Here is a 23507-nt window from a genome sequence, read left to right as displayed (position 1 = left end):
CTAACTCAGCTGAACCCAGCAATTCCAAAAGAATACAATTGTGGGAAGCATGTGTCTATGTTATGCCTTCAAAGTCTCAAATATTTATGTTTTTCATTTTTTGCTTTACAGCTCTAAAGGTTTCTATTCTCAGATCATCTGAAATAATGCTAACATTTCTGTATCAATCCTTTGCTCAAGTGCATTGTAAACACTTAAGCTACGTGCCAAGTACAGGTATAAGTGGTAAAATCATGTAACTGGTGTCAATCAGCAGTGGTTATATCCGCACTACTGGTAGCAGAGCCACTGTTCTGCTCTGCAAAGGTGCAGGCAGGAGTAAATCCACAAAAATAATCTCTCCCGTTCATGCATCTCAAATACTACATTTGCTGCCATCCTTTCGTCATGCCTCAAGAATTTATCTGAGGGGGGTGCAGCTGGTACGTAGGACAACAAAAAGATTGTCTGCTGTAATTTGTTTATTAACACATATTTGGGAGACTTCTGTGCATTAACAATACACAAGCTGCTTCAGACCAGTGCTCCAGCTAACACAGTATTCTGTCTCTGTCAATAGCTCTAAGCAGATACCCAAGGAAGAGGAGGAATTGTAATTCCACGTGGTGCTGCCCCCTCTACTCCAGCTTCATACTCTAACAACCTCTAGCCATTTTTAGCTGTGTGAATTGCATGAGACTTTGATTTTTTTTTTTCTATTAAATATTCCATTCTCGTGCTTGTCGAGTCTCTCTTGAACTCCTGTAAACTCTTTCACAAATAATAACATCCCTCAGCAAGTATTCCCTGAGCTCTACTATCCCATATGTGAAGAACAAACTTTCTGCTTGTTTGGACCTGGCTCCCACAAGTTCCAATTCGTGGCCACCCATGCCTGTTCTGGAAGAGGCATTCAACAACAGAGCTCCCTCTCTCCAACTTTTCCATATTGTTCATGAGTTTGTCAGCCTGTGTCCTATATCCCCACCCTCTTCCCAGCCCCTGAGTGCATGGATGCAAGAACTAAATATTCCCTCTGCCCTCTACTATTCTTTTGCCAATGGCAGGACCTTCCCCATTATTTCACAGCTTCTTTCTTAAAACCTTCAGATTTTTTCCTTAAAATGTCCATCAAGACTATAGCAATCTCTCTTTTCTACATGTTTATGAGGCACCACTTCCAAAAAACAGAAGCCATATGCTGGCTCTTCACATGTTAGCCTATATTATAGTTTCTGTTATTATTTTTTTTTTTGTGATACAGATGTAGGCTTTCTGGATTGGCCCAGAATCTTTTAGTTTGTTTGTTTTTAAATTGTTTCACATTTTCTACCCTCTAGTCTCTAGAGCCAAGTTTTAAGTGGCTCATTACACACTGCTGTATATATAAGGAACACCAATTTGTCTTGATGCTATGGTAGTGTTCATTCTGTCTTGGTAAGATCATTTTGTCCTCGTCTATTGTTATTTCCACTTCGGTCAGTTCCTCTGCTAAGTTCCCTAGAAAGGATTCCTGCGTAAAGTTCTCCCCAGTTTCCTCATTTATGAATACTGTTGTAAAAAACTAACTTACCTTTTCTTTATCATCGATGTCTCCCCGAGCTTTTCTTTTGTACTTTGGTCATCAACTGTCCGTACAGACTTTCTAACAGGTTTTTGCTCCTGTTTGGTTTGTAGGAAGAATTATTTGGTAGTTTAGTTCCTGTGGTTATTTGTTTCCCAACTCTTTTTGGCCTGATTATATTTTTGTATTTATCAAAGTTTATGTTCCCTTCTGTTATCTTCTTTTGAATGTGGTATAGCTTTCTGTTGTCATTTGAACTGCTTCTTTTCTTCACATCTGGTATCCTTCAGCTTTCTCCTAGCCACATGTAAGGATTTAATTCTTTTAGCTCTCTCCCCTAATTTATTTTTAACAAGCTTCACATTGTTCCCTTACTGGAGTTTAGTACAACTACAGAGGGTTCTTTGGCCTTTGTTGCTCCTTGTAGGAATGTTGTTTTTTATGAAGTGGGGATTCCACTGCGAGACTGAACCAGTTCTTGTGCATTGTTCTACATCAAGCCAAGGACCGACTGCGCTTCATCTTGAGGGCTCATACTGTGAAAAATAACCCCCTCATAATAATACCATTTGAACTTAACTGTGAGAATCTCAGTGATGTTTTTTATTGTCATTGTTCTTTTGTTGTTACTACACATTTATCTGCTTAGTAATCCCTTTGTTATAATCAGCATTAGGCTAAGACACTAGTAATGTTACAATGCAAGACTCATAAAGAAACATGAGAACTTTGTGGAGTTAATTCTAAGAAGTGATTTAGAAAGACATCTTTCTTCTCTTTCACTCTCTCCAGATTTTGTATAAGCAGTGTCAGGTCACTCAAGGGAAAGAATGAAAGACTGTCCTGCATAGGGAAAGAAGGGTATCCAAACCTGCAGGATACAATAATGCTGTGAGCAGCAGAACACACTTTCACATCATGCAGTTTCATTTCATTTATCTAACTGAAATGCTGTTTTCTCTCTGGGTGCTGGGACAGTGTAGGAGTCTAAAACATGCTTTGAGTCATCCATCAGAAGACTCCCTCTGTCTCATTTGATTATACAGGAGTTCAGTGAGGATTTAGTCAAAGGTGGGTGCCGAACGTTGCATGGTCAATCTTTCAACACCAGCCTTCCTGATGAAACATGGTCTTCCATCAGATAGTACACTGGTTTGGACAGCTTTGCAACATTGCTTTTAACTAGAGCTGATCTGATAATGAAGCAGCAGGTCAGAGGAGAAGACTCAAGTGCTGTAGGACTGCAGCTGCTTTATTTCAGCAGTAGGTGGAAAGCTGTTCTGAAGAAGATGCTGCATAATACTTTCTTAACAAAGAAACATGAGATGTAGTTATATTGAAGAGTGACTTTGTTAAGTTAGAAATACAGGAAATCTTCAAGGGTCTTTTCTTCTTAATACTTCAGTTCCTGAAACACTGAGGAACTCTACTTGTTCTCTATTTACTTCACTTCCCAGAGAAGTTGTTAAGCTCCATGAACCTCATTATCATGACCTTTTAAAAATGAAAAATAATGTCCTGCAGTTTTTTGAAAGTATTGCATCACTTCCAAACTCAATCAACTCTTGAAATTTTCAAATGTTGACAGTCAAGGTGCAATGTTTAGTCATATGTGTCTCAGGTCTTATTTCACAGTTTACTTTGCCTTCAATGAAGAAAGAATTCTTTGTTTTATAACCATTCTAATTATTTTTTTAGCGTTATCTGCAGAAATTAATTTCAGAAGTGGAAGATTTCTTGCATTAAAATATAAATATCTGAAGCTGCCACATCACTTTTCCTGGATTCTTCTGCTGTTGCCTACCAGATTCATTAAATCACACAGAAAGAAAAGTGTAGTGCTTTCCTTTAAATACAGATTATGCTGTGGAAGAGTAAAAGTAAGGGTGGTACAGAAAATATCAATAGTATGTTAGAAAAACAAACATAAAAGGGATTTGATTATGTCACACCTGAAACTGCCTTTTAGAAATAGTATTAACAAATTAAATATTTACACTAGGTGAAAATACAAACAAAATAGAAAGGATTATTTCAAGTAATCAAATGAGTTTAATATTTCAGTGTCATCTGTCATAGTAGCTGTAGAGTTGTGCATACAGGCAAACACTACAGATGTATATTTTACACTGAAAATTTTAATGTAGTAGTGCTACAAGAAAAAAAAAAGCACATTAATCATAAATATCTGGGATATCACAACAAACAAAAAACATTCTGTCCAATGACTTTATTCAGTTTAATTGGCAATATGTTAAAGAAGTAGAAGACATTTTCATTTTTCTAATCTTATAGCCATGGGTTCTATAAACACTCTTATCAAAATTAAAAGAAAGAAAAGACTTGGGTCATATTTGATAGTAGGCTCCTTAAATCTCTCTGAGCACTCCACACATTGTTGTACCAATGGCTATCCAGCATTGACACCTCAAAAACGTTAGGCTGAAGATACCTCAGCAAAGGGACACCTTAGGAAAATATTTATATAAAATTGTAATGGTTGTTTTGTAAGGGGCAGCAAATTGCTTCAAGGACGAGGGTGCCTGCTAGTAGCAAATACTCACTGATTCCCCCATTGCCCCCAAAATACCTGAGGAAGGGCAGGGCGGTAAGACGAGTGCTTACCTCTTGCCCTACAGAAGATGCCAATTGTAGCTGTGGCACCACAAGCTAGGCCTGCAAGACAAAACATCAGCAGCTGTGTAACCCCCTCCAACAGCTGTGAATTTGATGCACATGGTACGGTGAGAGGATTGTGACTCCCCCACAAAGGGGCAACGGTTTCTGTCAGCGGCCTGTATGGAAATGGAAGTGGTAGAGGAATGGGGTCCGTGGTGGAGGAATGGTGGCGGCAGCCAGAGCTCATCCCTGTCCTTCTCCTGCTGCTGTCTGTCCCTGTGGCACCCTCTCCCTCCTCTCCATTGGCACTGGGCAGCCTGAGAGCACGGAAAGCGGCCGCCCTGTTGCTGCCGGGCAGGAGGCCGCTGCCGGCGGGCCCTGCGCACCCAGGCGGGCGGCACACCGTCCCTGTGGGGGCCACGGCCTGCCCGCCCCATCCCCAGCACTGCGCAGAGCAGCCTCTTCTGCTTCCTCTGTGGCTGAAAATGAACTGGGTCGGTGGCAGCCGGTGAGTGAAATTTCAAGAGCTGCCAGAAATGGCTCCCTTTGGAGAAATGGAGCTCTGTGTTTCAGGCCCAGTGTCTCCTCAGAGACCCACAGGGCCATGGGGTGTGTGGCAGACCCTGTGCCCCCTCACAGATTGGGCATTTTTCAGAATCACTGAAATATTAAAATAATCACCAATAGACTGGTAACATTAAAAAACAAGTATATTCAGTTATTGAATAAATATTCAGTTTCATTGGGTGCCAAACCACCTGCCTATCTATTAGAAATTTAAACCCCACAGGTTTTTGCAGCATTTGAAAGTAGCTTTGCTAAACACCATTTTGTAGTCATCCCGACAGTATATGCAGAATCAAACTAAAATAAGGCTTTACGTATCTGGAACTCTTTCCAGAAAAATGAAGTTTCTGAAAGCTGCTGGGGCGGGTTGATCTTGGCTGGCCACCAGTGCCCACCACACGTTCCTCTCACTCGCCCTCCTCAGCTGGATGGGGGGAGAAAATCCAATGGAAAAAACTTGTGGGTTGAGATAACAGCAGTTTAAGGAAAGAAAAGGAAAGGCTGTATATGGAAGCAAAAGGAAAACTAATATTCTCTACCTCCCATCAGCAGACAATGTCCAGCCACTTCCTGGGGAGCAGGGCCTCAGCACAAGTAGCAGTTGCTTTGGAAGACAAATGCCTTCATAACCAATGTCCCCTCACTCATCCTTTCTCAGACCTCTTATTGACACCATACGGCATGGTCAGTTTGGGTCAGCTGTCCCAGCTGTGTCCCCTCCCCACCTGTTGACCCCCTGAAGACTACAGTCTTTGGGTTGGAGGGACAGCCCCGGTGCGGGGCCAGCACCGCTCAGCAGTGGCCAAAACACTGGTACGGCATCGATGCTGACCTTGCTACAGGTGCAGAGCACAGCACGGCATGTGCTGCTGGGAAGAAACTTAATTCCACCCCAGCCAGAGCCACTAGAGCTGCCTATGTGAGGCAGTTCATATATTTTGATGCACATATAATATACATATATGTTATGCACATGTTCAGAGTGGGTGTGTGTCCCTTCCAACTCAGGATACTCTATTCTGTGAGTGTTATATCTTCAGGCACAGTATGAAAAGAAAAACAAAAGAAAAAAGAATGTAATTCCAAGGAGATAGTCCATATTTCTAGCTCTCAAATAAAAGTGCTAATCTTATTGACACAAACACTGCAGCTGTATTCACCACGCTCACAATAGTGACCCAGAGCTTATATTTTATGCAGTGTCCTGCAACCAATCAATTTAAAACTATGTTTAACAAGTGATATGTGTAGTTTAAGGTATAACTGTCTCCTATACAGCACAAACAACAGCAGCTCAATAAAACTTGTAGTAACAATCTTTTTTATTTATAATTTATTTTTATTGTGAACAAAATGTTCACAATATGCTGTAAAGTCCGGAAAGGTAGGAAGTTGTGCTGTGCTCCTTTGCTTTCTTTGCTGACGTGGTTTTGTAACTGTGTTGCAGCATGACATAGGAAATTAGAAGAATTAAATATATTGATGTAGATTTCTTATAATGTTTTAAGAAATTAAGAATTGATGATTTCTTGCATTACAGGTTAAATGCCTAAAAGCTTTTCCTTCTGAATGTTCAATAGATTTGATAGCCTTTTCTGAGTAAACCAGGATCAGTCCAAGTGACTTCAACAGAGTTATATTGACTTTACTACCTGAAGGTTTGATCCATTGTAACAGAACAGAATAATTTGTGTCCAAGATTCTTAATAGCATTGATGTGTAACTCAGGCCATGACTCAAGATTACACTTTTACAATTAAAAGCATAATTATTTGCATCTTTCAGGAGCAGAGTCATATTAAAGCAGGAAAGGAGAAAGCAAAAGGTAATGTAGTAAAAGGTAGCGTAACACTTGTAACGTGTTTGCCTGACTGTGCTTAGCTTTTAGAACAGAAGTAATTTCCTAGGTTTACTACACTGAATTCCAGCAGGAAGAGGAGGGAGTAGGAGAAGGCTTGAATGAATAAATGAATGTGCCTAATTTAAGTTTTACTGAATTACTTCTGTTACTATATTTTGCTGGTATGTGCTGACACACAGGATTGTTTAAAGCCTCACAATGACGACCACATGGTCAGCTAGCCTAACACATATACACAGCACTTTTTTCTGGGCTACGTAAAAGAACGTTAGGTTCATTGATGTACTTTATTCTGGCACTCACAAAAGTAGGCCAACTTATTTGTATTTTGAATCTGAAAGTGCAATAATAGAATCAAATTTATGTATTTATACCTGGCTTAGCAGAAGACATTTCAAACAGGGAAGGGGAAGAAAACAGTACAAGAAGATAGTTATAACTGTAGTAGAAGAAGTCAGTTTTCTCCTCAGCAGCTGGGAAAAAAGAAAGAGAGAACATTATAAGGAAGCCCACCATCAAAGCTGGTACCATCCAATGCCCAGAGCAGATGGACTGGCATGTATAGGAGGAGGAATAACAGGCTGACGGTATGGAGCCAGTCTCTGAAATGAAAATCCTCCACCTAAGAGACAGTGGGAGCAACCAGCAGATCATTGCCTAGTCTCTTGAAGGCCTGTGAGTACTCAAAATACCTGTTTTCTCAGGGAGTCATTGGCCTAAGCTGCATCATGTACAGCTATGCAATTTGCTTCAGAGTAGGAGAGAAAACAGGAAAGGATCCAAGTAATTTAGTACTAAATTGTTGAACACAATGGTGTTTAGTACTAAATTAGTGAAACCAATGGTAAGTTTGTAATTACTGTTGCACAATTAATAATAATTCAGTCATTTAGAGGTAATGGGACACAGAAGGAACATGGATAAATTTAAAGAGTATGGACTCCAAAACAATACGAATTTTGAAGATTTTGAAGTGGTTATTTGTACACAGAGATTGTGGGGTGATTATTAATATTCTTCTATGAAATGGAGATTTTCTTTCCTAAATGGCTATTAGTAGTATTCTAGGGTTATGCAGAATTATCTGCTTGATGTGTGGAAAGTGGTAGTCATAACTCTTTTTGTTTCTTGCAACAGAAGGCATTTCTGAAGTCCAAGCCATAGAGGTTTTTCTTCTTTTCTTTCTCTCTCTCTGTCACAAGACCTTATTTATTGCGTCAAGGAAGACAAGTTTAGAGAACAATACACTGTTTGTGTCAATATAGATGGCCACGTGTATGTAATCGTGCTGATTTATTTGCCCACTCATTTATAAGCTGCCTAAAAACCTCAGGTTTATTTATTTTTTTAAAAGACTTTTTCTTTGCAGGATTTTGGTATGTCTTTTATTTTAAAGAAACGCTTTTAATGATCATACACAGAGGTTGAGGCATGAGTGTTTAAGGACTAAGTTTTTGTCATCAAGAGAACAGTGATTTATTTTGAATATGACTGAATTAAAATAGCAATCTTTTTCAAGTTAATAAAAATAAACTAAATTATAATAGACAGAGTGTGAATTTGGAGAAATTTAATCATTTGTTTTTATTATTAGGAATTATTTCAATATAATTATATATACCGCTAAAGTGTTATGAAGCTTCTGTCAAAACCTTGTTCTCTCTTTTAAAAAAAAAAAAGGAATTCTTTGAAAAGAAGAAACTTAAATCAAAGATGAAGCTTCTGGAAACATCATCTCCTAAAAGTTCAGCGGTCAGTTTAGATCTTCTCAATCTATATGTTGTGAACCAAATATCAACCAAAAAAGACAGCACTGGTGAGTTTAGTGTAACAGTGTTCTGACCTCATACTTAACCCAATTAGTTATCCTTTATTATTACTGCTATTATTTCAGTTCTTCTTTTTCCATTGCATTATAACAAATCATATTTAAAAAAAAATAAAAAATTGAAATGATAAGTAAATATGAAAATAGTGACTGAATAAAAAATCAGGGCCAAATTCTATTCTCAGGAACCAAATAACCTTGGCTACTACCTATTTCACCGTTAAAGCCTTGCACTCTGATGCACCTTCCTCATTCCATTCATTAATTTTACCCTATAACCATTTATTTTTTAATTTTGTCATTAAATGGGTCCATTTATATTCCACTGCCTTATTAATAACTTTTTTTTTTTTTCAATTTGGAATAGTCTGTCAGTTCTACCCAAAGTATCTTTCTTAAAATCTGTCATTAAGATTCTAAAAAAATCCCTACAACTTGAGTCCTAACTCTTTTCCTCTGTGAGATATTCATGGACTAGACTGGGGATCACTTGCTTCCCTATGCTCAGAAATATTAGGAGGTGACTGAGCAGGGCAAGAGAGCCTGTCCATACACCTCAATTGACCATAAATAATTTTATACTATGCTGCCATAGAGAAGAGAGCTCTTACATTGCTAGTAATAAAGAAAGAAAGAAAAGAAAAAAAAAAAGGGCTTTAAATGGATGGCTTTCTCCAAGTCCAGCGCTGACATTATAAATGTTTTCATTACAGTGAACCTGAAGAAGCCAGTTCACATTGATATCACTGGAGACTTAAAAGCTCCTGTTAGAAGGTACAATCTAGAGCTTCCCAAGTCACCGCTGCATAAACAATATACAGCAAACTTAGACCTCATCCAGAACAGGTACTTGTATAAAACAGGCAGTAGTTAAGCTACAATGAAGTTCTGAAAAAGGTGTTTCATGATACACTTTCATCTGATTTCTGAAAAAATTAAAAGGAGTTACCATTGCAGTGCAGTGGAAAACAAACCTGATAAGGATCTATTTTTTGTGTATTTATTAACATGAATGGAAGGGTGTCACTTTGGAGGCAACTAGATAACTGGGAGAAGAGGTCTAGGCCAGTACTGTAGCACAGAATTACGGAGAGGAAGACTGATCTGAAACCGATCAATCTCCTGATTATTTGATCAACTGATCTCTTTTAGGCCTATGCTCATGCGTGTCCTGCCTTGAAAGGACTGAAAAAATGTATATTTGGGGCATTAAGTGAGCATAAATATAGTATTCTAAGACAAAGAAGTTTCGTGACGCCTTCTGACATTCCCGTGATATTCCTATTATGAGAGAATAAAGAAACATTTAAATTCAAAACATGAAGCTGAGAGATTTAAATATATATATATGTACGTCTTTACTCGTGTCAGATTGTTCATGCACTAAGTATATCTCACAGAGCAGACTATTCGAACAGCATCTTCCACTTACACCATTTTCCTATCCATTTCAGGCACCCTTACGTGACTGATTCACAGACTTTATGGTCAAATCTGCTTAAAATCAAGCCCTTTGTAGACACCTGGAAAAATATTGTTGCATTTCTTTGAAATCAATACTCTAGTTAGGATGCTTTAATCTTACAAATCTCATATTTCATGGGCTGTTTTTATTAATTTTACAAGGTTACACGAGCAAGTATTGGACAGCAGAAGGCAGCATCTCTTAGAGAAGGGAAAATACCAGCATGATGTAAGTTTATTGTTTTCACTGATGTCAAGGTAAAAATATGTACTAATAACTGTATTTTTAAGTGATTTTTCAGTGATCAAATCTCATGAGTACTGAAACATGTGAAGGCTTCCTCCTTAAGGCTACATTAATATGTTATTTGCCAGTCATGTTTTATACTTTTTCCTTCTATTATCTTTCTTCTATTATTCTATTATTTTCTTTTATTCTCACATATATAATGAAAAGCTCAACTTGTTTTAGGCATTTTCCAAAATACTCAAGAATATCTATGCTCTAGCTAGTTGCAAAGGACAGAAATTATGGGAAAGTGACTGAGGCCAAGATTAGGTAAATTAAAAACAATATGCATAACGTAAATTGATGAAATGTGAAAAGTATATGCACAAGTGAGTCTTTAAGAGAAACTTATGTACAAAACTTATGTACAAGTCTCAGTGGATACAATTGGGAAGTTCACACTCTCATTGAAGTTAAAGTGCATTTTCTATATCAAAAGCAGGATTTTTTAATGATACATTCCAATTCTGTGTGAAAAACAAAGAAAAAAGTTAGAAGATAGTTTAGATTACTCAAGCTTGCTTGATAATATAGCTCCACTGACTCCTGCTGCTTATATCAGAAACGATTCTGAGGAGAGAGCGATTAAAAAAAAAAAACAACAAAAAAAACCCTCAGTATTGTTCCGTATCTTCTTTGCCTTTTCATGTTGCCAAACCATCTTTTGCTAGAGTGAGAAAGATAGATGTGTTCCTAGTTCCTTTTGAGTGGGGAAGACTTGCTTAGCAGGGGTGAAAATTTATCTGTCTAATGTGTTTCAACCAAGATCACCATGAGGTGCCACTACTTTTTTGGATATCACATTAAGTCAGCCTTCTCTTACTACCCTTTTTCCTCTGTTGCTTGAAGATATAGAGGCCATATTTCAAATTCAACATGGCCAGGAATAATGGATCAAAATGACAGCTAAGTTTCTCCCCAGACACTACCAGAATGAAGAGATTTATATCATTTCATCAAAACGCACTGCATGATAATGCAGTGCACACACAGAAATTAATGTATGGATCAAAGAATAAAGGCCAAGTCCTGTATATTGCAAAGAACTGTTTTAAAAAGTTTTATGAGGTAAAGTGTGTCCCATTAAAATAATTATGATATATCTGCTTTATTAAGCAAAAAACGGGGCTATAATATTCATAATTTAGCTTTCTAGAAACAGTCTGGTGGCACAAGGATCTTGTGCAGTTTATGTACAAAGCTTTTGCATTGCATTAGTTTCTTGTATTGTTTTCACTGAATAAACTGGATTACAGGCACTGCTTCCATGTAGCTGTGGTTGCAGAAACATTCAATGATTTTTTTCTTCAAATTTCTCCAGTGCTCTGATGTGCTTGAGATAGCATTGTTGGTCTCACAACATGCTGGAGTTTTCTTCATAGTGGAGTAAAATAATTTTATTTTTCTACTTAAGAATCAATTCAACAGATCATTTAGCTAAAGCTAAAAATGTATTTATACCCATCTCCCCTCAGGATAACATTTGTGTGTATACTTCAACTTCAGTATGTACTGAAGTGTTTTCCTGAAATAAACCCTTACTACTTTATGTTTTTAATGAAAAAATCGTATCAAAATACATGATTTTTTTTTCCTGTGAAAGTGGTATATGTGGAAAGAGATGTAAAAGATATAGAAAGGTTTGATCTTTTTGAACTTTATGCTTAGATCAAAATAGTCTTAGATAAATTAAATCTCTTTGCTATCTTTTATCTAGTTACCACAAGTAACAGAACTATCTTATGCTGACTCTAGTATGGAACGTGAAGACAACATAGCAACAGCTTTTAGCACCTGTCCATTGTCCCCTTCTGTTTTTTGGTCCTCTAACTATGCACAGTTTTCAGAAGAAAATTTCAATACAAACCTGATGGGCAACCCTTGGGAAGAGACCTATGAAGATAAGCAGCAAAACCAGGTTTGATTAATATTTTTCTTCTCCTCAGAATTATTTTTAACTAAATTTCATTTATTTGGGGTATAGAATTAGTGTAATGTTGAAGCTAACAACAAACAACAACATTTCTTGTAGGCTAGTGGCAACGATTATTCTGTGTATACAAATATATTTCTTTTAGTGGTGTGAAACAGCCTCAATTTGAGCCTGTATTTGCTGAACTCTCAGTATTGCTGATATCTGCAGGAAGGAAGTTAGCCACATACTGCGGCTGTCTTTTGTTTCTGGTTTGTAAAATTGCTTAAAGAAAACTGAAGTACACTACAGTTATAAATACAGCTTTCTTGAATGTACAGTTAGTATAAAAGGGTGTCGTATGATCCCAGGTGATAACCGTGGCCTAAGGAAACAAGAACTTCTATAGCTCTGTCATCAGCAAAAGGAAACCAAAGAAAATGCTGTCCACTGCTAAACAGAATCGATGACCTACTGACAAAGGACACGGAAAAGCCTGAGGCAATAGAGACCTACTTTGCTTCAGTCTTTTCTGGCAAGGTCTGCTCTCTGGCATGTTTTCAAGCCCAGGTTTGGGGAGAGACATACAAAACAGCAGTGAAGCAACAGGTTAAGGAATCCTGAGTAAACTGGACACAAACAAATGCATGGGACTGGACAAGGTGCATCCAATACTAAGGGAGTTGGCTGACATCACTGCAGGGCAGATGCTCATCATCTTTGAAAGACTGTGGTGATCAGGAGATCTTCTCAGCAGCAAAAAATACAAAAAAGCTATGCCCATATGCAAAGAAGACAAGCATGATCCAGGGAAGTTCTAGATCTTCAGCTCACCTGTTACAGAACCAGACCTCCTGGAGGTCATTCAAAGTTGCATGAAGAACAAGAAGGTGACTGAGAACAGTCAGCATACATTTCCCATGGCCATGCTGTGCCTGACAAATCTGATTAACTTCTGTGATGAAATGACTGGCTCTGTGGATAAGGGTCAGCAGTGAATATTATTTACTTTGACTTTAGGAAGGCTTTTGACAAAGTTTACCTTGTGGGATCCTTGTAGCAAAAGTGGGGAGGAATCAACCAGAGGAGTGGATGATAAGTTGGGTAAAAAACTGGCTGTACCATCATGCTCAAAATAATTGCAAAGACAATTATTTTATGTCTAGTTGGCAACTGGCAGGGATGCCCAGGATTTAATAACAAGTCTGATATATTTTCATCAGCAATTTGGATAATGGGACAGAATGCACCCTCAGCATCTCAGCAGGTTCATAAATGACACCAAATTGACAGAGTGGTCATTACAGTTGGAGGGCTGCTGCTCAGAGGGATCTTGACTTGCAGAAGGCCAAAAAAAAAACTCATACAGTTCAACACAGATAAACAGAACATCCTGCACCTCAGAAGGAATAACTCCACATATCTGTGTAGGTGGGGGACTGACTGAGTAGGCAGCAGCTTCGCAGAGAAAGACCTGAGAGTGCCAGTGGTTAACAAGTTGTACACAAGTCAGCAATGCACCCATGTAGCAATAAAGGCCTTCTACATAAAAGGCTGTAGTAGAAAGAGCATATACAACTGTCAAAGGCAAGTGATTGTTCCCCTCTGAAAAGCATGTGTTAGAAGGCATCTGAAATATTGTGTCCACTCTGGGCACTCTTAGCCCAAGAGAGAGATCAAACTGGAGGAAGACCAACGGAGGGTCACAAAAATTGCTAGTGGATTGGAGCTTATGATAGACATGGAGAGACTGAGCAAAGAGGGTTTGTATAGCTTGGGAAAGAGAAAGCTATAAGGGGATGAGGTAGGGAATCAGACTCTGTCTTCCAGAATCTAAATAGAGTTACAGACAGGACAGAGTAAGAGGTGCACAGTGAAATGACAAGAAATAAAAGTCACAAGTTTAAATGATGGAAATTCTGCTTGTATAGTAAAAAGTGTTGTCACAAAAGTAGCTAAACACCAAAATAGGTCATCTAAGGAGGCTGCGGAGTCTCAGTCCTGAACAATCCTGAGCAATCTGGACTAGCCTTGAAGCTGGCCCTGCTTTGAGCAGGAGGTTGGATTAGACACCTCTTGAGATCCCTTCCACACAACAGCATTCTGTGATTCTGTGACCTTCGGTGGAATGTCAGCTCTTTCCAGTCTATCCAGCTTGTCGATATTATGGGAGCATGGAATGCTTAAAAGGGCATTTTGCATGCTAGCAGTGACATGTGCATACAGAAAAGTATGAATTGTATGGAACTCAGTTGGGCTGTAATGTTTTAGCCTTTACTGTAAAGATAAAAAGAAGTAAAAACAGTTGGAAATCATGTATATTGTTTGCAAACACAACTTTAAAGTTTAAAACGCTATAACTATTCTATAAATTCAGGGTTTGACAGTTTTGATCATTTTCTCAGCCAGGAATTATTTTGGATCAAGACCCTTGGCTTTCAAAACACCCAAGCCAGTGTATTTTAAGAAAGTCTGATACAGTGCCTCTGGAGCTGTTCAAGCCAGTGCACAGGTAGGCAGTGATTTGATATTAGAGAGAGCAAAAATCACAGTAAAGTAAGTAAGGGCAATACCTGCAACTTATTGTTACTTGATTTTTCACAGATTTGTAGTGCTTTTGAAATAGAAATTAAAATTAAATGAGAAGACTGAACATACAAAGCTGTTTAAATTTGCAGAGAGGCAGCAAACTGTGATTTTGGTAGGTTCTTGGAACCATGGTCTGTTTTTTGCAATGTTGCAAACAGAATGGTATTTCTCAATTCATCCACAAGCATGGATTCACTGACAGGCCAAGGGGAGGGTCACTGCTGCCACTCTCATTAGTTCTGGGCACTGTTGCAAGCACTTTTCTGATGACCTTGATGTTGTAGCAATTGAGCAACTTCTCCACCTCCATTGTTTATATTTGGGATTCCAGGAGCAAAAACATTTATTCTCCTTCTCTTTTATATGTGATTCTACTATCTATAGCTTTTTTTTTTTTTTTTTTTTTTTTTTTTTTAGAATTGATTCAAGAATACTTTCATGAGAAATGCACTTTGTTTCTAAAAGAACAGGCAGAAACCTAGGATTGCTTTCTCTTTACATTTGCTGATTAAAAATCTTTTAATCACAGAGGGTTTAGGGCCAGAGTCATTTGTACTGAACAGCATTTCACTGAACAGTTTCTTTCTAGGTGTTATTTCCTTATATCTAGGGATCTTACAGGGCTAACTTTCCTTTATTCTTTCTATTCTGTTAGTCTGTTGTCTGTGAAAGTTCATGTCAGTCTCTGGAGAGAGCCATAAAAAGACCATACACTATTCTGCAGTTCCTGAAGTACCTGCACTCTGTTTGCCTGGGGGGTCAAAGCACTGGGTAGCCCACTGACCACGATACCTTGGTGGACACAGCAGCCTCCAGTCTTAGCCAACATAACTTTCTCACTTTTCCTAGCTCCTCCTAGCTTTCTGCAGCAAAATTTAAAGTTAGGATAATGCTCACCTTGCTGTATATCTTCGTGACTTCCTGATGAATACCTTGATGTTAAAGCCCTACATAATCTTATCTTGCCTACGTCTCCCTTTTCATTTCTCCACAGGCCATCAGGTCTGCACTCCCCTTAGTCATGGCACCTCTCACAGTCCTCCACCCACTCATGGCTCACTGACAATGTGAAATCTCCTTTCCGACAGCTCTTCAGCTCCATTTCTGTGTGCTTTCCTTGTTTTGTTTTCACTCATTATATCCATAAATTCTTTTACCTTAGTAGCTGTCAACTCTCCTGGGAAGGACGTATCTTTCACAGGATGTGAAAAGCATAAACTTGTACAATCATTTAACATAATTGTAGCATACTGATGATGGAATCGATGTGCATACATCTGAGAGCTGTGACCCCTCAAGTTCATTAAATATTAACTAAAAATTGTAGGTGTCTTGTAAAAATAAGTCTTTCACTCTGAGTAGTGCTTAGCCATTTCCTCATCTATTATCTTTTACTTAGCATTACAAAATGTTCAGCTGGAATTGCTCCACAAAAAGTTTTTACCTTCCTCAGTGGTATCCAACTTTCTCTAGATACAAACCATATTATATTTAGTCTTTTAAAACTGATGCATGGGTACTTTCTCCCTTAAGTTCTCTAGGATCTTTTTCCAGTTCCAAGTATTTTCTGATCAAGACATTACAGATTTTTTTTAAAAAGTTTTTACTTTACCACATTTCAATTTTCAAGTTCCACTGATAGCATTGTCTTTTTATTATTATTTTTGTTTTATTTTAATAAAAGGCATGTTTTGAATGTCCATGGCCATTTCTGCTAATTCTCTGCATATATAAATCTCTTAACTCTTCCCTCAGATTTTCTGAAATGTCAGTCAAGAGATTAAACCTAGAAAGAAGTGGAAAATTTTAAATTAATATCCAAATAAGTCAAAGCGTGATAGCTTTTGCACTAATGATAAACATGATAGCATCCTTCAAAACCACTACTACCAGAAGTGGGGGAGGGAAGTATGGGCAAAACAAAATGTCTGACTGGCCTCCTGACTGTAGAGTAGAAAACCTCTGTGCTTAATTACGATTACTGACCTCAATTACAAAAAAAAAGTCATCTTGCTGAAGAGACCAGGAATTAAAAAAATGCTCAGATCTTGTAATGGGCTTTCAGTACAAGAGTGAACTGTAGCCCTGAAGAATAAACTTTTTATGAACTGAAGAAGCTGTCTACATCTTCTTTTTCTTCCTTTCTTTTTTTTTTTTTTCTTTTTTTTTTCTTTCTTTTTTTTTTTTTTTTTGATACAGAGTGGACTTCTTTGGTCAGCTGAGTGGAGCAGCAGTGACATACTGTGGCTGATTTTATAAATCACAGTTTCCTACTCGAGGATATGCTCCATGTCTTGGCACATTTGGAGAAATCATGAAACAGAACTCTGTTTAAATCAGCCTTACTATAACGTGGAGATAAAATACAGGCACTCTTTCAGTGGAAATAACATACACTCAGGACAGAAGCAAGTGTGTTGAGAAGCAAAGTCTGATTTTTTTTATCGAGTCGATCATTTGTAGTGTTAGCAGTTAGTATTTTGCTAATTTATATACTGAGCAAGCTGTGTTTTTTTAATTCCCTTCCCCCAAAGGCTGGACTATATGAATTCTGCCAGGAAAAATCCGGTGATAATGACCAGTAAAGAATCAGAAAACAGTGAAGGAATAAAAGAACCATTGTTTGGTGTCGTGAAAGAAACCACAGAACGGAAAGCTCCCCAGCATGAAAGTGATTGTCCCTTTCTGGCACTGTTTGAAGATGAGAGCCGATCAATCCATAATAATTCTTCCACAAGACATTTTAATCCTTTTGTTAACCAAAGCAGTACTGCCAATTTTTTCATTGATCTTGAAGACAGAAATCAAATGACCAACAGAGATTATACATATGATACTGGAGAGGCTCATCCTGCAATTAAAGCGCAAAACAAATCCATAGACAGACACCTGAAAGGCATTTTCACAGCTCCAGAACAGGTTTTGTGTAAAAATAACAATGCATCACTTGCAAGCTACCAGAAAGGCAGCTTTCATAAAACCCACCTGCAGGACCGTCATGAGGGACAGCACTACTTCGTGCCATCTGGAAACAAAGAAAAGCCTTCAATACTCGAAAAAAGTGGTGAGTGTCAGCATTTTAGGGACATAAGTTCTACGTTTTATTCTTCTTTTAGACACTTTTTTTTTAAACAGAGGTGTGTCTGCTCTGACCTAAAACACGTTATGAATCTTTGTGGTGCAGCAATTTAATTTTAAAACAATTATTGTTAGAAATTGACAGAAGTAGATATTTTCAAATTGTATTTATGCTACTGCATTTTTAAAACAAGATTTACTTTTGATTTTAGAGACATTTGCTTATTATCGTGATCAGCAGATTAACTTAAAGGAGAATGTGCAGAACTATTCAGTAAACAAAAGGTGAGTGCAGTAAAAATAGTCCATCTATTAACTAGTGACAACTGCAGACACCTTGCTGAATTGCAGAAACCCTGGCTAAGAGGACCTGAAGGCAAAATTCTAAACAATATTACTGAAGGCCTATTCCAGTGAAAATAATAGTGAGTAATGTGAATAAACTTACGTGCATGTAAGCCCTTTGTACATCTGTCTGTAATAGCTAAAGAGGAAGATTCCCCGCAGTCAAACTGTTGTTGTGATTTTGTTCTCTAAAAGACCTTGTCTCCTTTCACTGACTACAAAGGAAATTAGTGTCTTCCCTGGGCCAGTTAACATGTATGAGTGCCCCACGTTTTTCATCAAGATAGTTTTGTCACAGACTGATGTATAACAAAGCAGTGCTGTCTTCAGTCAACTCATAATATAGTTTGGATTTCAACATAAGTGAAATTTGTTAAAAAAAAAAAAAAAACAACCAACCAACCACCACCAACAACAAAAAAACAGTTTCTTGGCGTTAAATTTCAGGTTCATAAATTAATTGAATTATCTCAGTAGTGGGAAACATTTCATGAGTACTGAAGACAAAACAAAAATTGCATGCAAAAAAGTAAGCAGTAGTGACTTTATTTCAGAAAGCAAGTAAAAGTACAGGGAAATCACTTATCAGAGAACTTATGTTTGCATCCCTCAGAGATGAGCCTGTGAAAGAAGCAGTCTGGAAACAGAATCAGCTCTTTGAATTTGAAGAGGTAACCTTTTAAATAATATATATATATATATTTGGTGTTACCTACTACTGAAGTGTTTGCACCATTCATTTGGGGTGAAGAAGGAATATCCACAACAGTTAGAAACTGAATTTAGCTTCTCTGAATTAACTTGGAATCTTCCTGTCCTTCATGCTTTATTTGAGGAGTCCAGAAAGAACAGCTGCTAGTTAAGTGGTTCAGCTAGTCCTTTCAGGTCCATAATTCACATGGTTTGATTCACACCTAAGCTGATGCCTGAAATGCAGTATATAAATTACTCTTTACCCTAAGGTCTGACTCTGTGGCTGGGTACAGAGGTTATATGCAGGATACTTCAGCATTATAATGGAGCCCTATGCCATCACACATATAAAATCTCCTGTAGATATTTTGCCTGTAGAAGTCACTCAGGTGCATATGGTATTGCTCAGGTTTTTTTGCAGTGAGTCCTTTATGTAATAGAGAAACAGAAAGTTCCTCACCTGACCTGAGGTGCTGAACCAGCTGAGCCCTCACTATTAATGCTTGTTTTCAAAAGTTTGCAACAGCACAAGAGGAAGAGTGTAAGTTGGGAGTGAGTTCAAACCTTCACAAGATGAAGAAAGGTTAGTACCATTTACACATTATTAAGTCAAAAATCAGATTTTTCTCTATATATGAGACTGAAACTTACTTTTAAAGCCAGGGAGAAGTGTTTTTATCTTTGTAGGATGTTACATTTGATGAGTGTTCCTATTTTTGATTGATGCAGCACTGTATAAAGACCATTACCAGGTAACTAAGTATTAGCTTTTCCTTGAAGAGAGAAATTCAGATGGTGTTCTTTGTGGTGAGTATTATCCACATATTTTCATTGCCCCATATCCTCCAAATTTGTCCCCTAAACTGAAAAGACAGCTCTAAAAGTAGGGTTAGCTTCGAAATAAATAAATAAATCCATGAGAGAGGTCAGGTGTGTTAATCTGAACATCACAGCTCAAGTTTACAAACATCACCATTTTGTAACGGGGCCAAGTAAATGCCAGTCATTGTCTTTCTTTCTATTCCTGCAGATCTCCATTGGTAGGAAAAAAAAAATCTTGGACAAGTCTCTTATATTATTTAATATGTTCACAAAATGTTTCTTGTTTCATTTTACTGGTCTAGTCTTTACCAATCTTTATTCTCTGCCACCAGACTACGCAGTGCAGTTCAACATATGCACAGGGTGAGGGGAGTCGGCAGAGAGATCCCACAGCCTTTTTGCTCCCGCAGTAGCTGTATGGGTCAGCCGTGCTGGCTGTATTTCCGAGCAGAAGACCTCCCAGGGGCCTCCAAGAGAAAAACCTGACCATAAGCCCACATAACTTGTATGGTAGCCAATGTGTGCAGGGTTTTTGCTGCATTCAATCCCTTCCCCTGCTCTGCAGAACCCCTCCTCTTGGGTAGCACGACGCTGCTGCCAGTGCAGATTAGCAGCTTAGCGTTAGCTTTGGGACACCCGTCTCACACGTTCTGCTGTGATATGCTGTCTTGAGAGAGGGAGAATTGACTCTTGCCATATCCCAGACTGACCTTGCTAGCACTTTATTCCTGAAACGGTATCTTAAAACTGCTTCAGAAGTAGCAGTTATGCTTAATTCTGCATTCTGTGCTTGGGAGTTGGATGTTTGGGGAATATTTGGTGAGTAACTTTTCCTTCTGTTTGAGCTCAAATTTCAGATGTGGAGTCACCGCTCAGCAGCCCCTCACCCAGCTACTCTCCAAGACAGACAGAAAGCTGTTTCAGCTCTAGTCCTGACACGGTGAGTGCTGCTCCCTGACGAGTTTACAGGGGTTCGTTTGAATGGTATCTGTATGCCTGCGCACATCTAAGGGTGGATGCAGCTGGAATCTTATTTATGGTTTTTGTTTTGTACAAGACAACTTCATATGTGAGCAAAACAAGAAATGATTAGATGTAAATTTTCTTAAGTTTAACAGCCCTGTGGTCTGATCTCTTTACAATACCAGGCCTAGTGGAATTACGATAACACAACTGTGGAAGGACGCTAAGCAAGCTTCTGCTCCCTTCCTTGGTGTGTGGCTGCCTTACTTTAAGTGCCAGTAAGGGAGGAGGATTTGACACTGTGTGTGTTTTCAGCCATTACTGAACACAAAAAGGCCACACTATATAAATAAAAAAATCTGCATGAGAGGAAAGATCCACCTTACCCACCTTCTTTCCAGCAAAGGCCAGGAGCATGTTCCTGCAGAAAGAACACAAAAATCCAACAGACAGTTCTGGCCTTTCAGTTTATTTCATAATTTAATTGTGAGTTGATTATTAACTTAGTTATTGAACTGTTTTAACAGTTATTCACACAATTCCGTTCATACAGTCTGAAGAGGAAGACACGGCCAAAAAGAAGTATGTGGACAAACGGTGTTTCCAGATAGGCAATGCCAACAACACCTCGGGCTCAGGAAGCAAAGAGACCCCCAAGGCCTCTCACAGGGGATCTGAGCCTCTCCAGCACTGCAGGAGTTTGACCAGGGTGGAAGATAACTATCTTCAGCAGAAACGCGCTAGCTCACGTGCCACAGAGGAGGCAAATAAAGACCACGCTGCCCCAAGTGAGGGCAGCTCCTTACACCAAACCCGTAAAAAAGAGCACGTCCCTGACAGTCCAAGGCGTGATGGTTGGTCACAGACTGAGAGCTGTGCCCCAGCAGCAGGGAAGGCGGATGCTGCCACCCAGTGTGACACCGGGCGGGTGTGCAGCTGCGGAAGCTCCCTCCTCCCCGCCCGCAGCCCCGGGGGGCTCCCTCCTCCCGGCACCGCAGGCACCGCTGGAGGGCACAAAATGCCAGAGCATGAGGCGCCGCAGCCTGCAGGCACAGGCAGCGCCGCAGGGAAGGCAGCGTTTTCTTCTGAAGCCGAGTATCTGAGTTTGGCTGACAGAACAACTCTAGAGGTTCTGAACTACATCGATGTCATGAAGGAGAGAGAAAAGCAGTGACCAAATAGAACGGCATGCAAAGGATACAGAAATAGTACTTTCAAGTTTTGTCTTGTTCACAGTAGGTTTAATTTAGTTCTCATATCTTGATTTTTCTAGCCTGGCTAGACAAAATAATGTTGCTGTTGCTTATCACTTGTTGTTGTTGCTTATAAATTACTTACTTTGGATCTCCATCTACCTTCTCTAACTATGGATTTCTATAGATCTCCCAACTGTTAACAATGGATTTTACAATAGCTTATTAAACATAAACCTTAGGTACTAGATTTGCGTTCCCACCATATACCTGTAGGATTCTGTGGTTTGAGGATGAATTTGCTTCTCTGGAAGGTAGTAGAGGGATTTTACTTCACTTAAGACACATTTGACGTGACTCTTAGTTCAGAACTACTGTCTGATTTTTATCCATTTTAACAGGCGAACTAGCCTTTGCCTTATGTTTGTACTAAACATTAAAATGAAAACATAAAAATGAAACAGAAAAGGCTTATCTGCGCACATAAAAGGTACTTTTAAAGGAACTAATTTATTAATTTTTAACAAAACAAACAAACAACAACAACAAACCCAAATGCTTAAACTTCCTTCCACAGCAATCTATTGATTCATTCTCTGTTAATACTGACTGTTAATATTGACTGTTAATACTGACAAATCTTTTATGTGTTTCTGCATTTTGCCAGCAGGTTGAAAATATGGAATTATTTTTTTCCTTATTCCAGTATTCGTTTGAAGCTACAAATAACAAATAAAATTTCCTGATAATATTGTGTCTAGGTTATATTCTTTCCATTTAAAATGGTTCCTAGTAAAGATGGCTCACTGTGTTACTTCTGATTATATTTCTATACATCCTTACATAAATGTATGTAAGCTATGTTACAGGCTAGTGCTTACACACTGCAGGAGACTTGCTCATATGAGGTTAATATGTTGTGTTTTATCCCTCGGAGCCAGCTGTTAGAAGATTCGGGGCCCTTATTGCCACCAGGTCAGTTTCTTTTATTTCTACATTTTGTAATGAAAGGTCTTGTGGATGTGGATGTGTATCATCCAGCACCGAAGAGATCCTTCGCCATTCTTTGTCTCAGTTCTCATCATCAGACCAATGGCTGTGTTTTCTGCCGGGTTTTTTATTTGAAACTAAAAGGCGGCCTACATTGCTGAACAGTTTGCGGGTTTATATCTACGCCATGTTAAAAATAGCATCTCTCGGAAATGTCAGTGGACTTTTTTCTTCACTTTGAAGAAAATAGCATTGTATTTTATATAGAAAAATTGCATACACAGGAAGTGGCTTCACAGCCGGACTTCTGAAATGTGGAACTATCATTTAGCCAATTCACCGCCCACTTCCTAAGGCTTGACATAAGCAGATTTTCTTTTTTAGGTTGCCTCAATTTATTGTCAAAGCAAGCTCCCTAGTCATTTCTTTAGCTGAAACTGCAATGATCATCTTCTTCACAGGGGGTATAATTTATCTGAATAATGCTCGTGATTTGCTGAAAGCTCAGCAGTTACCAGTATTTTGTGAGGCACAGTTGTTCACTCAGCGTTATGAAACTTGCTCAGACTGCGCCACACGAGGCTGTGATGGCTGGAATCAGGACATTTCCAAGGCAAGCACTGTCCCAGCTACAGCCCGTACACCACCTGGCTGAGAGCTCTCTGGTGGCTGTGCTTTGATGGTGCTGAAGTGACCCATCCCAACACAAACAGTCAGTAACGTGCAGTGGGAGAGATACTCATGATTTCTG

At 38.7% G+C, this 23507-nt stretch overlaps 1 protein-coding gene across 1 annotated transcript; it reads left to right on the top strand.

The window, feature by feature from the left end:
- Nucleotides 1-7603: 7603 nt before the first annotated feature.
- REDIC1 (regulator of DNA class I crossover intermediates 1) lies at nt 7604-23128 on the top strand. Its single transcript, XM_080576461.1, has 11 exons — nt 7604-8406; nt 9132-9264; nt 10045-10111; nt 11889-12089; nt 14489-14595; nt 17207-17736; nt 17963-18035; nt 18709-18766; nt 19305-19371; nt 20456-20550; nt 21127-23128. The coding sequence occupies exons 1-11, from the start codon at nt 8304-8306 to the stop codon at nt 21745-21747; spliced, it is 2055 nt and encodes a 684-aa protein (XP_080432587.1). The 5' UTR covers nt 7604-8303; the 3' UTR covers nt 21748-23128.
- Nucleotides 23129-23507: the final 379 nt, after the last annotated feature.

Source organism: Anser brachyrhynchus, assembly GCF_964034855.1.
Source record: "Anser brachyrhynchus genome assembly, chromosome: 1".
In the NCBI taxonomy this organism is placed as follows: Eukaryota; Metazoa; Chordata; class Aves; order Anseriformes; family Anatidae; genus Anser; species Anser brachyrhynchus.
This window is presented reverse-complemented; position numbering and strand designations above follow the sequence as displayed.

What these genes read in the sequence shown, in the direction of transcription:
- REDIC1 (XM_080576461.1), top strand. Translation starts at nt 8,304, where the DNA reads ATGAAGCTTCTGGAAACATCATCTCCTAAAAGTTCAGCGGTCAGTTTA. An exon ending in TTCAATACTCGAAAAAAGTG is followed by an intron (nt 17,737 to 17,962) that starts GTGAGTGTCAGC and finishes TTTTGATTTTAG; the next exon opens with AGACATTTGCTTATTATCGT. An exon ending in TCAGCTCTAGTCCTGACACG is followed by an intron (nt 20,551 to 21,126) that starts GTGAGTGCTGCT and finishes CCGTTCATACAG; the next exon opens with TCTGAAGAGGAAGACACGGC.